This window comes from Oryctolagus cuniculus, chromosome 3 (genome assembly GCF_051225735.1).
Source record: "Oryctolagus cuniculus isolate XC-2025 breed Fujian yellow rabbit chromosome 3, ASM5122573v1, whole genome shotgun sequence".
Classification (NCBI taxonomy): domain Eukaryota; kingdom Metazoa; phylum Chordata; class Mammalia; order Lagomorpha; family Leporidae; genus Oryctolagus; species Oryctolagus cuniculus.
This window is the reverse complement of record NC_142869.1, coordinates 131,803,700-131,820,202: the sequence shown is the minus strand read 5'-3', so window position 1 is coordinate 131,820,202 and position 16,503 is coordinate 131,803,700. Positions and strand designations below refer to the sequence as shown.

Genomic DNA, 16,503 nt, shown 5'->3' with positions numbered 1-16,503 from the left:
AGGCAAAGAACTCAGCCTTGTATTTGGGAAACCAGCATTCAAAAACGTAGAAAAACTATGTAACACTTATAAGAAAGACAAAGGGAATATTGGAAAAAAAAATGTTACATTGTTAATTTTTAAAGCTCTTGTAAAGATACTCTTTTATATTAAGGGCAAAGCTTACTTCCATCAATAACTAAGAATTCACTTGGTCTGAGACACCTTTTAATGTGCAAAAGATCAAATAAAGGCAAAGCTGTGCAACTTGTTATTCTCTTTGTTGTGTTTGGTACAACAATCAATAACAATACAGAGAAAACCTACTTAGGTAGGGAACTGAGCTATTCATATTGTAATTATGCTTGTAGAATCGAAATACTTATAGGCTCAGTTGTAATGAAAATGATCCAAAGAGGCTCTGAAATCACTTCCAGACATGATGAAAACCAATCAGGTGGGCTTTGACAATGGTCTTGAAATGGGTTTTGGTATTTAATGAGACAGACATGGTTTGCTTAGCACTGAGTCACACAAATGCCAGTGTCTCACAAAAGTAAAAGCCAGGTTTGTTAATAGGAAGCTTGTAGTCAATGAGTTTTGCGGTCTTTGTTAAATACTCTCACTCAGATTTCCTATCATTTTGTGAAAATCGGGGGAAAAGCTGGCTTATGGATTAAGCTTGTCACAGCTGGCAACAGCAGCATCCACCATTCCATTGTCCATCTGGCATGACAGTTACCTTTTCTGTCCAGTTCACTAATGCAAACAAACTTAGATGGTTTGACTTGTCAAATTGCCTCCAGTTAGGCCAATTAATGGTTAACTGCTTCTCAGGGGTGGGGAACCATTTTTCTGCCAAGAGCCATTTGGATATTTATAAATTTATAACTTCATTTGAGGCTTATACAAAATTATCAGCTGGAAAATTAGCCTGCTATAGATTTATTAACTCTTGAGTCTGAACTGTGGTTGGTTGCCTTGGCAGGGCCTGACCAAATGGTTTTGTGGGCCTCATGGGGCCTGCCTGCTGGATATTCCCCACCCCTGGCTAGGTGAAAGTTACCTTCTCCAAGGAATATTCACCACATTGTTCTCTTTTCAACCTTCGTTCTCTAGGATACAAATGAATTGCAGTGAGACTGAATGGCACTCTCCAGGGTACAACAAGGCCAAAAAGGGGATCCGCGACAGAGAAGACTGATAATTTACTAATGACAGCGACAGGCAGCTCCTATCCCAAGTCAAGACAAGCTGAGGTTAGGAATAAAGACAGAAATATTAAGATTAATCTGGTAATTTTATTTAATATTTACCATTCAGCAGCAACCAACATGAACATCTGTGCTAACAGAATCTCTTGAAATCTGCTATATAGCTGATTCAGAATTACACGCACATGAGTCAACTGTTCACTGCCAAAAACTTAAAAAAAAAAAGGCTCCAGGAGCAAATAACACTGATTGATACTGTGCCCAAGCACTAGTCAGGGGATCTATTAAATTACACAGGAAAAGGAAATCAAAGAAGCTTTGTTATCTTATGCATGTCATCTTATTTAAATGGAAGGTTTTACTTTAAAGCAACAGAAATATGGAGTTTTCTATACATTTATATATATATATTTTTAAGGATGTAATTACAAACACAAAGTGTTATCATCAAAAGCAAAGCCTATTTCAAGAAATTCCAATTGTAAAACTTGCAAGATACAAAGCTAAAATTCATATGTTCCTTTTCTCAATTATGAATACTTTCACTAAACATAAATATTTTAACATATATTAATTTTTTCTGACATTCAAAATTGTAAAGTCAATATGGCAGAATTATTGTTAAAAGCACATATGTACAAATATTCTTTTTCCCATACATAAAGTATTTGGCATAATTATAACAATCATACTGCATCCACAACTGTTTGCTTTTATTTTTACTTTTTTTTACACATAATGGTATCTCTTATTAAAATTAACCAGTTATGTACAAAAATACTTGAACATTTATTATAGAAAACCTCTATAACCAGCCTCAACAGCATATACCTGCTGAATGGTTTCATTAAGAGAGTATAAAAAAGTGGTCACTGCCTTCCAGGTAAGCTATCCACAAAACAAACACAGTTAAACTGAAATGAGCTTCCCAACAAAAGAGGGAAAATATTTAACAGTATGATTTAAAATACAGTTCATATCTATTGTCAATTGAGTGTTATATTATAAACAGTCAGTGAAAGAAAAAAATAAAGATACAAAATACATTACTACAGACAAGGTGCTTTCCCACACTCCTACAGTGGCGGCTCTGGCATCCCTATCTAGAGCTAAGACGCTACGTCGCAACATTCAAGCTACTGTGGTCTACAGCCACCCCCTTGGACAAAGGGACACAGAATCAGCTGAGAAGACAGGCTCCCCAGGGAGGAAGGACGGAGAGCTGTGAGGAATTCCTAATTTTTGTGCAGGACTGAAAGCTAATGCCCTTGCTTTTTCAAAGTCCTTTTGCCATTTAGTCATGCTGAATATATTTTCGCCAAGGTTTTTTCCTTCATCTACGCTATTGATCTAATACTGTCCTGTATCGATTCCTGAATTCTTGTTAACGGGACACAGTCATTTGTGCCTATTGAAATACTTGAACGTTTGTTCTTCAGTGACATATTTTACATAGGAAACCATCAAGTAAGGAAGCACAAAATTCAAGTAAACATTTCTCCTGGGGTCTTTTGCTTAATTTAGCTGATTGGAACTCTGAAAGCAAACTGCACCTTGAAAAGAAATGCAGGAGATACCATGGTGTCAGCGTTCTCCAGGATTTAGCAACCAACTCACAAAGTGGAGTTTTAAGAATGTAGGCTGTCAAAGGTCAACAGCAACCTTAAGGAAGGGTTTTGCTTCAAGAACAAACTGGGACTTTGCTTCAGTCCCATTCCTTGCAACCCCTTAAGTGCCTTACGCTTTAATTTCCAGGATGCGAATTCCTCACCTGATTTACCAGCGTCTCCAAAAGTCAGGCCCATCGTGTTAGCATGCGCACTGACTTCATAAGCTTTCTGGGAGTATCAAGTATTCAGTGAAAAGTATACAACATTATCACGCATCGCAGTGGTTGACAATATCGGATTGGACTGAAGATCGAGCGACGTAAAAACGGCGAACGTAAAAAGGTACAAAAGGAGTCTTTTTCGCTATTTACCACAGTCCAATGAGACCATTTCAATGCAATTCGGCCACACTTCATGGAACCTCTGGCGTCTCAGATCAGCAATTTTTAATATTGTGCAACACTACGTTAATAAGCAGGTTTTTCGAAATCCCATTCCTTTAAAGGAAAGAGCCGAGTTAAGTGATTAAAGTGCCTACACTAAACGTCTTCTCGCCACCCCTCTCTCCGTTAACGCAGGACTTATAACTGCGAGACCTTCCTGGGCAGGGGCCTGGGCCGCGGGCCGGCCTCCGTCCTCCGGGTGCCATTCTCCAGGTGGCTGGGCCGCGACGCCAGCGGCTTGGGCGGCAAGGCGGGCGGCTCGGCGGCGGCGGGGATGGACAGGCTGTGCGGCAGCGGCACCGGGCGCCGCAGAGTCCGCTCGTACACGCTGTACGGCGGCGGCGTCTTGCTCTCCTTGCGCACCGGCTCCTCCGGCCCGCCGCCGTAGCTCGGCACGGGCGCCGGCCCCGACCCGGGCGCAGGTGCAGGTGCTGGTGCTGGCGTAGGCGGTGGGGCCGACTGTTCGTTCACCTGATTCTCGAAGCCTGAGGTTTCCGACGTGCTGCACCGGCTGAGCGAAGAGATCCCGCTGCTGTAGCTGCCCGACAGGACCGGGGAGTGATACTCCACTGGCGAGGGGGTGAACGACTGCACGGAGCCCTGCTGCTGGAGGGGAAGCCAGGGCTGAGTCAGGAAGGCTGGTACGGGCTCTCCAGAGGGCCCCCCAGTTCCAGAGGAAACCCTAACCCCTGGCACTCAGCGGGGGCTAGAGGTGGAGGCCCAGCCTTTAAAGAGGGGGATTAAACTGCATCAGCCTAAGTCATTTACAGCTAGCTAAGAGGTTAAGTCCTGGGGTCCTTCGGCACAGTAGGATGACTATAGATGATAGCATACTGCATGTTTTCAAAAAGCCAGAAGAAAGGATTTTGGATGCTTTTCCCGAAGAAAAGATCCATGTTGGAAGAGACGGATGGACTTACCCAGATGTGAACATTACAGAGTATATACCCCAGAAGTGTGTGCAATTTTATGTGTCAACAAAAATTAATTAAAAGATGGTGGGGCTGCGAGGCGCGCCCTAATGCATTCTGACTAGCTTCCTTATTGGGAGAGGAAAGGGGCATTGCACAAATATCTGCACAGAGGAGACCACGTGAGCATCCGGGGAGGCCGCCCAGCTGAGAGCCACCACCGGAAACCCAGCCCACTGACACCTCGATCCTGGACTTCCAGCTTCCGGAACCGGGGAAAAGAATTTGTCATTTTTATATTTAATTTTTATCTGCTTTACTTCTTTGAGAGAGAGAGAGAGACTGACTGATTGATTGATTTCCATCTGCTGGTTCACTCCTCCAGTGCCTGCAACAGCCAAAGCTGAGAACTTGATCTGGGTTTCTTAGGTAGGTCTCGGGCACCCAACTACTGGGGCCATCATCTGCTGCCTCTTTGGGTCTGCATTAGCAGGAAGCTGGGCTCCGGAGCTGGAACTGGGAATCAAACCCAGGCACTCCAATATGGGATGCTAATGTCCCAAGTGGCATCTCAACCACTGTGCCAAGTGCCCACCCCGGTTTCTTTTGTTCAAGACACCCATCTGCGGTATTCTGCCCTAGCAGCCAGCCAGCCAGACTCAGATCTGAGCACCGTCGTTCCCAGCACTGAATGTTTATATCAGGCCCTCATTCACTGAGTCCATCTCACTGCCTGGATTACTTCTGCATTTGCAGGACAGAAAGAGGACGAGAGTGATCAGGATGAGAATTCAGAGGCATATAATTAGTCGCACGGTTTGAAGGAGAGGGAACGGGTTTAAAAGGCATTGGGTGCGCTGTTTCACTTCTCTAGCTGGGAACTGCAGGATTAGCCACGGGCTGGCTTGAGGACCTGTGGAGGGGAGCTCAGAGGAGGCGCGAGAGGCACCGCAGTCCCTGTCCTCTGCTCTGCCATCCTCACGGCAGGCTCCCATGCTACAGCTGCGCACTGGCAGTCCTTGGGCTCTACACTTGACCTGTGAGCAGCTTCAGAGCAGTGTTTGCTGAAAACTTAATCTGGTCGCTACATTTTAAAAATAAGAGAACTTCACGTAAAACTCCAGATTTCTTTAAATGGGCACCGAGTCTTCAGTTTGCCACAGTCTCTGCTCCTCCACAAGATGCTCCACCCAGCCTCCTTCCCTCAATTATGTCGAGGTCTGGCCTGTCTAGCACTTGAATTGGCTGCTCCTCCGACTGGTACCCTAAGAAGAATGAGCGCAAAGAAATGCTCGGTGAAGAGCGCCCCCCCCCCCCCCCCGGGTAATGCTGCATACGATCTACTCTCTGTGTACAAAGTACATTAGTGTGTCAGCCTTACAGAACAGAAAGTTGAGAGCCTGTTCAGCCCACTGTTTTCTAAAATTAGGTGAGCACAAGCCACTTTCCCCCTTATCAACATCATGTCCTACAAAACTACTGTTCTAGGGAATACACTGAGAAATGGTGCTCGAGAGTAACTTTACCTTAGTCTCTTATGTCTCCGATAGACACGAGTCCCTTTATTAAGTCGGGGTGTAAATTAAGCATGGCTAATTAAGATACTGAATTCACTACCGTCTTTGAGCCCAAATTCAAAATAAGGCAGGTTAGCTCAGTCTTCTCTACAGTTAACACTATTAATTGCTTAAAAAAACCATCAAATTCGATCAGTTAAGGGCAGCCAACTGCATTCTCAGCACAGGAAAGCTGGTAACTTGGAAGCACTGTGCCCCCTAATGTATGCCAGGAGTTACAACACAGATGTTCCACCATTTTGTCTTCCTTCGAACCCGGTATGTAAACACGGTCAAGACTGCATCTGGCCAATAAGAATGCACGCAGGTCTGCAGAGAGATGGTAGCCACAAGGGCTCCATGGTAGCTACTTGAATATTTTCTGCCCCCCTCCTTTTTTTTTTTTCAGAATCAATCACTAAGACTTCTTATTGTCTTATGACTACTCTGCAAAATCAAGTTGAAAACCACAGATGATAATTCCACAGCAGCCCGTGGGAGGGCCCTGGGAGTCAGGGGCAAGTGAAAACGTGCAGAAGTCACGCTGCTTCCCTTCCCATCAAGATGACAGGCACGGGATTCCAGAGCAAATCTGTCACGTGAACTTGCTGATAACAGCTGTACTGCAGAACGACAACAGAACGAGCAGATAATTGGCACTTACTGGCACATTTCTGCATCAGACATTTTGGCAAGGCAAATGAAACCACACTTCTCGGTGATTCTCTGCTTTTTCTTCTTTGGTTTGGTTTTCCAGGGTCTCCGTTTCTATCTAGCAGCACAGATGCCTCAGACCACAACCTGCCCTTATTTGTTTGCAGAGGCTGATTTGTCTTTTTCACATTAGCGGGAGCTATCTTATCAACAAAAAGGACATGGAGTGTGTGACTCCTAAGTCACTCCGGTACAAAATCGTTCTGTCTGCACTCATTGCAATCTCCAATTTGCCTCTGGTGCAGCAGCTCTGAACATCAACCTCTCATATGTACTGACAAGCCCTGCAGCCAGTCTGATTCAATTTGGATGGAGACTAAATATTATTCTTTATTTTCATGGGGGATTTGTATGTTTAGAGATGTTAAATAGCCTGTGTCTACATGCCAGTGCAAACATCTGACCTCTGCAGCTTTCGAGTTCTCTCCTTTGAATTTTTTTAGCTATTTTACCACCTTGTATCTTATCAAGGAGGATGTATTTCTAATGTAAATGAGATCCTTGGTATAAAATAGTAGAGGAGAGAAAGTTGGGTTTGGCTTTGTTGAAGTGAGGTAGATGATGAAGGCAAAAAAAGAAAAACTCACACAGAAGAATATTTAGTAGATCTTTGATTTTTTTAAAATCTAAGTATGTGTATATGCTTTAAGTCAAAATATCAGGATGAGGGGCCGGCCTTGTGGTACAGTGGGTTAAGCCATTGGTTGAGAGGCTGGCATCTCAGAATGCCCGTTCAAGTCCTGGCTGCTCTGCTTCCAATCCAGTTCCCTGCTGATGTGCCTGGGAGAGCAGTGGAAGATGGCCCAAGTGCTTGGGCTCTCACCACCAATGTGGGAGACAAGGATGGAGTTCCTGGCTTCAGCCTGGTTGTTGAGGCCATTTGGCAAATGAGCCAGTGGATGGAAGATCCCTTACTCTCTCTTTGTTGCTCTGCCTTTCAAATAAAAAAGCAAGTAAATAAATCTTTAAAAAGACCAGGATGAAAATGTCCTAGAAGATACACAGGAACCACATTTCTTTCCTGCTTCAGTTGCACAGATGTACAGGTGTTAAGTTCTCGCTGGTGCCTTGTGTCTATCTGCGTACAAATGGCTGCCTTCAGGGGGAAGGTCCAAGGCTGGTTTTGCACCCATGATTCCCTCCCCCTTCCTTAGATGCAGTTGGTATTGTCTGTGCAAATGAAAGTACCTCTTGATGTAACTGGGCTAAGTGTTGGAGGAAAAAGGACCAGTTTCTGGGCCATCTAAGGAGGGGGCTTTACCTTTAATGGAGATCGTCCTGCAGGTGAGGGGGATACTGACGTCGTTGTGTGTCTTGCTGGTGAAGCTGTGCATGGAGAGAGAGAGAGAGACAGCATATTTCACTGAAGGAAAACCAGATGGTTGACTATCTTCAGATGTCCTCCATGTGTACCAACCAGAGAGATGACTCAGAGCATGTGAACCTAAGCGAGGTGAGGTGAGGGGCTGGGACAGACAAACAGAATGAGGCCTGCGTGGAACAGGTTTCTCACACACGATGGCATTACCAACACATGGGACAATTAGTGAAGCATTATCAGCAAATACATGATGCTCTGGCCAAAGTGACAGGGCCCCACACTAGTCCAATGTCCTTTCCATCTCCCCCAAGTCCAGATGCTTCTGCATTGCTTCATGTATTGTATCAGGTGCTTTTAGGTATGAGGTGTCTGGGGGCCACCCTTGAGACACAGCTGCTGACTTTGGCCTGAGCAGCAATGGGAAGACCAAGACCATCCAGGAAGCTTAGAATAGGCCCATGGGAATACATTTAGTCAGTCCCCACTCTCATATCCCTAGTCTTCCTGCAACAAGTAGAATATCCTTGGCCATGGCTATACAAGAAGAGAACAGTTTTCCATGTCTCCCCCTAATGCCTGTACTCAGCTTTTCCCTTTACCCTGGATACTCTGGATTTCACTGTCATGGCAAAGAAGGGTTCTCTTCTTGTGTCGCCCACTGCAAGTTTCAAGGGCACAGCCCATGTGTGCTGGCTTGGCTTCCTGTGTGTGTGTGTGTGTGTGTGTGTGTGTGTGAATCGAAGCCAGCTCTCTGCAGTGTACCTGGGAATGGTAAAAGCTGGCCATGACACAGTCAACAGGGTGAGGACCTCACAGAGAGGCTCCAGCAAATCCACAGTGTGCTGCTGTGATTGGCTGCCAATCTCCCCATTGTCACAGTAAGGTTTGTAACTCATTAAAAAACTACGAAGAGGCTGAACAGAAGACAGACAGGTACAGAGCCCACAACCACAGGTGAGGACATAGGACAGACCAGGAGAGCAATCAGTGCAGGAGGGCAGCAACTAAGGGATCAGTGAGAATGGTGCATTATCACATTGTGGGTGGTGTAGCTTCCTTATGGCACAGTGAGGCCTGTTGTCAGCACACGTCACCTTCCAATACCAGCCTTATTCTCCTAGCTTGTCAACTGCAGGTGCTGATGGTAAGAAAGCCATGCATGCATGGAGAAGCCAATCGCGGCTGGGAACTCTGTTTCTGTTCCTGCAGCAGAAGTCAAGGTTTCCAGCTCCTTGGGACCATTTTCTTGACTCGGGCAGTTGCTGGCACCAGCACAGTGGCCGCGGCTCCCAGTGCACACTCACAGAGATGCTTCTCTGGCAAGGTGTTTTCCCACATTGGCCTAAACAGTGCCCTCAGCAACCTCGTCTTCAGGTTTGAACTGGCCTGGGGACCTAGCCACCATTGAAGCTACTGTTCCTTCAACATTGCTTTGCAAATTTTCAATTTTAGGGATGCAACCAGGCTAAAATTGGAAACTACACAAATACAGGAACATCATGAATGAAATACAATTTGGCTGATGAGTCTTACTCTTCCATGGTCACATTGACACGGAGTTGCAGGTGATCAATATATTTAATGTGATTTCTTGTTCTATTTAAAGATCTCACATGCCTCTCAAAAATTATTGACGACTTGACTTTTAGCTTTGGGTAGTATATAGTTTACTTTAAAAAGTGGTAAAATCAGCTTTCTTTTCTGAGTAAGAAACAAAATTGAGACAAGGATGAGATGGCTGAATACAGTGAATGAAGCGTGGATGATCAACTTGGAAAGTCCCATGAAGGAAACAGTGTCCTACTTTTCTCCTGTTGGTAGACCTGTACTTGTAAAGCATCACCCCTGCTTTAGAAGTGCTGAAAAGAAACCCCATCTCCAGAACAGGCAGAGGTGGTCAAGGAGGGCGGGCCGCTCTTATAAGTTGCCATGGGTAGCCCACCAAGGAACAACTGAATCGGAAGGAAGTGGGGCTGGATGTTGCATTGCTTCCACCAAGGAGGTCCCCTCGCCATTTTCAGTGGTCCCCAAAATCTAGCGACAGCTCCAGCAAAAACCAGTCGATGGCCTTTCCCCGGAAATACAGAAATCCTGATGCAGTGGGTCTGAGGTCAAGCCTGAGAATAAACTGCCACACTATGGGATGTTGTCCCCTGAATCAGCTCCTTGAAAAACACTGCCCTTGAACTCAGACTTCTCCAGGCAAAGACAACTGTGAGGCTAGGATACTGATTCCCCGGAAGCCTATCAGAGTCCCTGCTGGGCCACGTGAAACCCGGGTGCAGCAGAATAAGGCTGAAGACAGTGGCCAGGTGAGCAGAGGTTGACGAGAACGAGGGAGTTCAAGCGCAGGTGAGAGGAAGCGTCAGTGGCTTAGCAAGGTGAGAGCATTCCCCAAATTTTGAGGATGGTGCTTGGAGGAGAGCACCCTACAAAATTTGTCTGAGGGGTTTATTAGCAATGGACCATTGCCTGACGCCGTGCGACAGAAGTTCAGGGAAGGGAGAGAGCACCGCCGTGAATTACGCAGCTGCTAAGCGTTTACCTCAGAGAGCAGGCGCCTACCTTTCTCTCGGGAATTCAGAACAAGTTGGAGGAGTCAATAAAAGTGATTTGATAAAAGTGATTGTTCAAGTGCTTCAAATACCCACCAGTCTGTGTGGGTCTCGGAGGGACAGGGGGAGAGATAAGTTTCCCACTATCCGACATGTTCTTGGCTTCCTTCCCACTGTCCAGGCTCCAGCTGCTAGGAGTGGGATTCACAGCTGGAAGGGAATAACACAGCTAAACACACACGGCCCGGCTTTGCCCTTCAAATGCTTGGGATCTTAGAAGAAAGTCAGACTATGCAGAATGAAAGTCGACTGGATTAAAAAAAAAAAAAAAAAAGGAAGAAACTTCCTGAATACTAAGCCTTTATTTAATTGGCTCCCTAACAGAGTTGACATTTAATTGGGCAAATGCATGTCTCTTTTGTCCCTCAAGCTGTCAAACAGAACTACAAATCTCTGCACCAAAATGTAGAAACTTGTGGAGAATTTCAAATGTGTTTAGGCTCTGGGTAAGAGATGGTGGATGTGGTCACTAGTCTATTTTAAAAATCGGGTTTTGGTGGAAATTTCTGGACAAATGGCACCAAGAAACAGAGAAGGCCATCATGTGCTTGTACGTCAACTGTCTGGCAGTGCCTGGCAAACAGCAGCCACCCTGAGTCACAGATCCACCCTGAGGAAAGGACTCGTGTACTGGAAACCAATGGATCACAGTGGCAGGACCAGGGGTCTTCCAAAAGTTCTTGGAAAACGCATGTTGTGGAAATAAAACTATGCAGGGACTTCAAAATCTTTCGCATTAAAAAAATTATCTTTGAGCTCCATTTTCCACAAACTTTTTGAAGAACCCTTGTGTGTCCTCAAAAAATAACCTGGCACACGGAGTGTTCTTTCACAAGCTGCCGGCTCCAGCAAAGATGCAGGAATATGGAGCAACCCTGTCAGGAACAAGGGCAGGCGTCCCAGGGTTATAAATAGAGGCTGTGGGATGAGCCTCCCATCCTGTTCTGGTGCCAGGAGCTCACTCCCTGGGCAGACACTGCCATCTCCTGGACATGGTGGGGATTTCAACATCGAACCACTCTTGTTAACAATTGGATGGGATGGAGTCACTCTGAAACATACTTTTTTTTTTTTTCTTCTCCTTTCCTTTCAATTTTGCTTTGTGGTTTTCTTTGGGAGAAGGGATGGGAAAAAGATCAATGGCAAAGATCAATGTTTGACTTCTAAGGGTAAAACTAAATTTGTGGTTTACAATCATTCTGGCTAGGCCCTCACTCATTTCTGGCTCCCAGGGAAAAGTTTGAAGTTCATGGGTCAGAGGACCCAAATGACAATACAGTTTAGTTCTCAATGAGGGCAATGAAAGTGCCCTTTAGCGAGACGATTCATTAGTGACTGCTGACTCACTGGCCTGCACCACAGCTCCTGTTCTTGAGGCCTGGGCCCCAGAGAGGTGAATGAATGACCGGCAGGGGGACTCCCCCCTCAGGCACACCATGTGTGCCTCTGCTTCTCATTTGTGTGTGAGTGTGACCTGCAGGCTGGGCGCACTCCAGGAGGCACTAGACTGTGGCTCTTCAACAGTGTGGTGTTCAGACGTCCAGGAGCCCTCTCTGAGTCACCAGTCGCAAATGAGCTTTGTGAGGAACAAGGGATGGCGACCCCAGAATCAGTCTGGAAAACTCTGCTCTGATGGTGTTGCCCCAGTAGCCCAATTGGCCACTTTGTTTCAGGAAGAGCAGGCATTGGGAGGTGACTCAGTGAGGACAGCCAGAGCTGTTCAACACAGGAGGTGCTCAGGTGCTCAGGTTCTGCTGTTCAGTCTACAAGAACACAGCTGAGGAAGAACGGATCGTGAATAACCCTTCACGAATCCCCTAATGGGTACTGAGCTCCAGAGCACTTGCTTCCACATCGACACACGGAAGACGGGAGGAAATGGGACAAGACAAACCCTTGCGTGGTGCAGCACGGACAAGGGGCTGACGTACTCACCTTTCTCGGGGGCAGAGAGATTGGGATCACTGCGTGGTAAGCCCCCATCTCCAATGTGATTGAACAGCATCCTCTGGAAGGTACAAGAGTGTTTTTATGGCCTAAGATGCTGACACGTGAGCCTTCTAGAAAATGAGATGATTGTCTCCTTACTCACTGTTCCAAGTAATTTGGTGGATGAGCCCATGGACTGGGAGTTCAACTTTATATTTAAGGAAAAAGGGGCGAAGAACCTTAGCTTCTGAGAAAGGGAACCTAGTGTTTAAAATATTTGCATGTGATTTTAAATATAAACGGCAAAAAAAGTGTTCATTAAAAAATGTAGGGGAAAATAGTAGTTAGCAACTGAGCTCTGGTGTTTCTTATGGGTAAAAAGGTTAGGGTTGGCAACATGAAATGCAAATTAAGAATTAAGGGGGGAGGTGGCACTGTGGCATAGTGGGTTAAAGCCCCAGCCTACAGCACCGGCATTCTATACAGGTGCTGGTTCGAGTCCCAGCTGCTCCACTTCCAATCCTGCTCTCTGCTATGGCCTGGGAAAGCAGTAGAAGATGGCCCAAGTCCTTGGGCCCCTGCACCTGCGTGGGAGACCCAGAAGAAGCTCCTGACTCAGCTCTGGCTGTTGTGGTCACGTGGGGAGTGAACCAGTGGATAGAAGAATTCTCTCTCTTTGGCTCTACCTCTCTCTATAACTCTTTCAAATAAATAAATCTTTAAAGAAAAAAATGAAATAAGGGGGAAAGATTAGCTAAAAAAAAAGTCTCTAGTGAATGGACTTTAACCCCTTCACATTTTAAATCCTGTGTTGGATTAAAACAACAACAAGAAACAAACCATAAAATAGCCACAAGGTTTAACCTACAAAAATGCCTATTTTACACGGCTTCCCCTGATACATTAGAGGAAAAAGTGCCAAGTCCTTAAAAATAGAGTCCTACAGCAATGTGTATTATTGACATTTTGGCAACATACAAAGCAAATGCTTTGGATTTCATCAAGAGCAGAAAGCTCTGGGGGCTAATCAGGGAAGGCTTTCCAGGGTTCCCCACACTGAGCAGACAGCACAAACTGTCAAATCCCCTCGCAACATCAGGTGACAGAGGGAAATCAAACTGGTTAGCTGCTCCATCCAGACGCGCTCAGAGTCCATTTCTGCACAACCTCGTGTGGCACAGGGGAGTCCCAGGATGGGACTTTCAGGAAGATCACACAGTCCACCAAGTTAAACCAATCAAACCAAATCCCACTCACTCTCATCCGCTTCCAGAGGCAGCTACAGTCTTCTGCCAGGGTGGCGTAGAAAGACAGAGAAATTAGCTGGAGTAGAAAGAACTATTTTTCGCTGCTCTTAAATTCTTCCCAAGTCATCTGTTAAAAAGTAGGGCTACTCATGAACCTTCAACTTTAAAGCCAGCCAGCTCCACAGAGCTGTCAGTGTAGCCCCCTGTGCAGCCCCAGGGGTCACACGGCTCTGTGCAGCTGAGGCAACGGGCCCACGGACCTGACAGTGGCAGGTGTCTGTTGAGGGTCTGAGAGTGGAGGCCATGGCCTCCTGTGGACTAAGAAGGACCAATCCCAAACCAAGTTTGGGCAGCAGTGAAGGCCTTGCTCCCTTATTCCTATAAGGAAAGTATGGAACAGGCCAGAGTGCTCACTGCTTTTCCCTCCCTGCCTTAAAGAAGGATGATGAAGGCACAGAGAAATTGCTCCTGCACTCTTGGGTACCCCGGAAGGGAAGCAGCTGCAGTTTTCTTAGCCGGGCAACAGAAAAAGGAAGGCTGCTGCTGGCAGCGTGCTTCTCGAGGATCTTCTGCAACATCAGAAGTTCTGCAGACTTCAGCTACCTACACATGCGAACACACACACACACACACACACACACACATAATGCATTCAGCAGTACCCCTTGCAGTGTTTAAGTAGCAGCCATGAACTAGAGAGTTGGGCCAGGAAGGTAAAAATCATCTCCCATTTCCCCCCTCAGCTTTAGTGCTCAGGTGCAACCCATGTCTTCAGAGGCAGAGGACATGGGGGAACCTGCACCCAGCTGGACCTGTGGCCTATCACTGCCCAGCTGGCTGCTTTTGGAAGCTACGCTGTGTTTCTGCAGAGGGACAATGTCAGCAATTCCAGATTTTTCCTAGTTTTCTAGTTTGTCCATCCCACAAGGAATTCCTACCTGAGAAGGCTCCACAGGTGTTGGATAAATGGCACTGCATGGTCTCTCTCTTGGGGACAGGCAAGAGTTTTCTCTGGAATGTTTGTGTTTGTCAGACAACAAGGGGGAAGCTGGGAAGAGAAGGAAAGAATCATCAGTGGTGGCCTCGCTCCTGTGTGGAGGAGAGGGCCTGTGTGTCCTGAAGCCTGGGTTCCTGAGGGTAGGCTGGGGGCCCCCGGTCTCCCCCACATGCTGGCACTGACCTCTGGCACTCGATGGAGCAGAACTTGTCACATTAGGTGAAGCAGAGTGAGTAGAACTCAAGCTTGAGGTAGATGGACTTGGCTGGAAACACATGGGGAGCTGTTAGCATACACTGGCGAGAGCTTCTCACCACACTAACACAACAGGTGAAACACACCATCAACATTGCTTTTCAAATCAAGAAACACGGAGGCCACTTGGAAATCTAGAAAAACCTTACAAACTCAGGCTAAGAAGGCCTGCCTGAGTCAAACAAGAATCTGAGATTCTGACTACAACCAAAGGGATGCATTCACACTAGTTTCAGCTATGATCTGGAACCTGGTACCAGTTAGCAATGCACTCCCTGGCTAAGTCTATGCAGAACGACTTCTGGCCTAGGGTACATAAATGAGGGATTGCTTCCCAAAGGCACAAAGCATGCCTTCTCATGCCTTCTGTGAAATGTATTGAAGGTACCAGTTTGGAAATAAGTATTGCTGGTCCCTTTCCAAAGAGAGTGGCTAGGAAAATTTCAGCTTAGTCTTACTGTACTGTCATAGATACCATCATAGCGGTGTTTAGGTAAAATGTTCTAAGTGTCGCAATGGCTCTCCTTGTGTAAAATGAAACCTTTTTCCTCTAGACATTTTCCAACAAGTATGCTGGTAGAGAGACTTCTGTGACCACATCTCCTTAAAGAAAAAATTCACTTATTAGAAGTGCTGGGTGGCAGTGAGCATGTGGTGACAGCCCCAAGAGCTCTGGAGTCAAGAAGCCAACTAGAGGTAGGGCTCAGAGCCAACGCCACACAGCTTGTCTAGCTTTTCCCACTGCTTGCTCACTTGCTTCTTAGAGCTATGGGCAGCAGTGAGAGAAGCGTCTCTGTAGACTCAACACCAATAAAGCCATGCGAGTGTTTAGAGGTTTGACCTTAAGCCAAATTCTTGCTTACAGACAGTTCACGTGCATGGCAGACTGAACAGAAACTCCCATGATTGAGACAGAGAAGGAATAAACACGAGCAGACAAAAAGCTGATCAAGTACCTGCATGTTAAAGACTTCATCAGAGCTTTCTGATTGCCCTGTAATATTGCTTACTTCAGCAGAGGCTTGTGAGGACAGTGAGGAGGAAGAATACCGGTTGACAGCTGGGTAACTTAACGGGCTGTTTCGGGGGGAAAAATGATCGTTAAGTCAGTCTGTGAAATGCATTTTATCACATGCTGGCGTGATGGAAAACCAAAGGGAAAAACACATCCATCCCATTTCTGGTGTCTCCTGTTTGCCTCGATATAATCCAGTGTTTGACTTTATTTCTCGGTCGGCTATTGTTTTACCAGTGGCAGAGGTCTGTGGCTGCCTCGCAGCTTCATTATGTCGTTAAGAAACAGCGTCTTTGACAAATTGTGCCATAAAGAATGAGAGAATCATTCCAGATCATCCTGTGGGGATGCCAAATTGTCAGGTACTATGGAAGAGGACTTACCTGCGCCTCGGAATTACCCTGGTGCCATCTGGGCTCATGGAAGCAGGGGCGGAGTTTCTGCACACACGAGGGCTTCCATTAGGGAAATGCACAGGGCTGGCCTGAATGCAAGCAGTGAACTCCTGCAGGTGTGGTTAAGACAGAACTTTACTTACTACAGCAATGCGATGGGCAACCCAACTCGTGTGATACTTGAGTAGACTAGATACACATCCTCATCGTCGTGAAATTTTTACAGCTCTATGAAGGTGAGTTCCAGAACTATTAAGCTTTTCTCCCTGTGACGTTTATTGTTTTCATAGCACATGACGGAC

General features: G+C 46.2%; 1 protein-coding gene across 5 annotated transcripts in view; it reads right to left on the bottom strand.

Moving 5' to 3' along the window:
* Positions 1-1,260: 1,260 nt before the first annotated feature.
* Positions 1,261-16,503, bottom strand: part of DOCK4 (dedicator of cytokinesis 4) — a 521,894-nt gene continuing 506,651 nt past the window's right edge. For 2 of the 5 annotated variants that reach the window (XM_017342765.4, XM_008258383.5), the window contains 8 exons: positions 16,190-16,311; positions 15,748-15,868; positions 14,720-14,801; positions 14,478-14,587; positions 12,299-12,371; positions 10,400-10,513; positions 7,689-7,753; positions 1,261-3,852 (listed from right to left, as the gene is read on the bottom strand). In XM_017342765.4, the coding sequence (XP_017198254.1) occupies positions 3,385-3,852; positions 7,689-7,753; positions 10,400-10,513; positions 12,299-12,371; positions 14,478-14,587; positions 14,720-14,801; positions 15,748-15,868; positions 16,190-16,311 (1,155 nt within the window). In that variant the 3' untranslated portion in view covers positions 1,261-3,384. The remainder of the gene's footprint in view (positions 3,853-7,688; positions 7,754-10,399; positions 10,514-12,298; positions 12,372-14,477; positions 14,588-14,719; positions 14,802-15,747; positions 15,869-16,189; positions 16,312-16,503) is intronic. The other 3 variants (XM_008258382.5, XM_008258384.5, XM_008258385.5) reach the window with 3 other exon arrangements.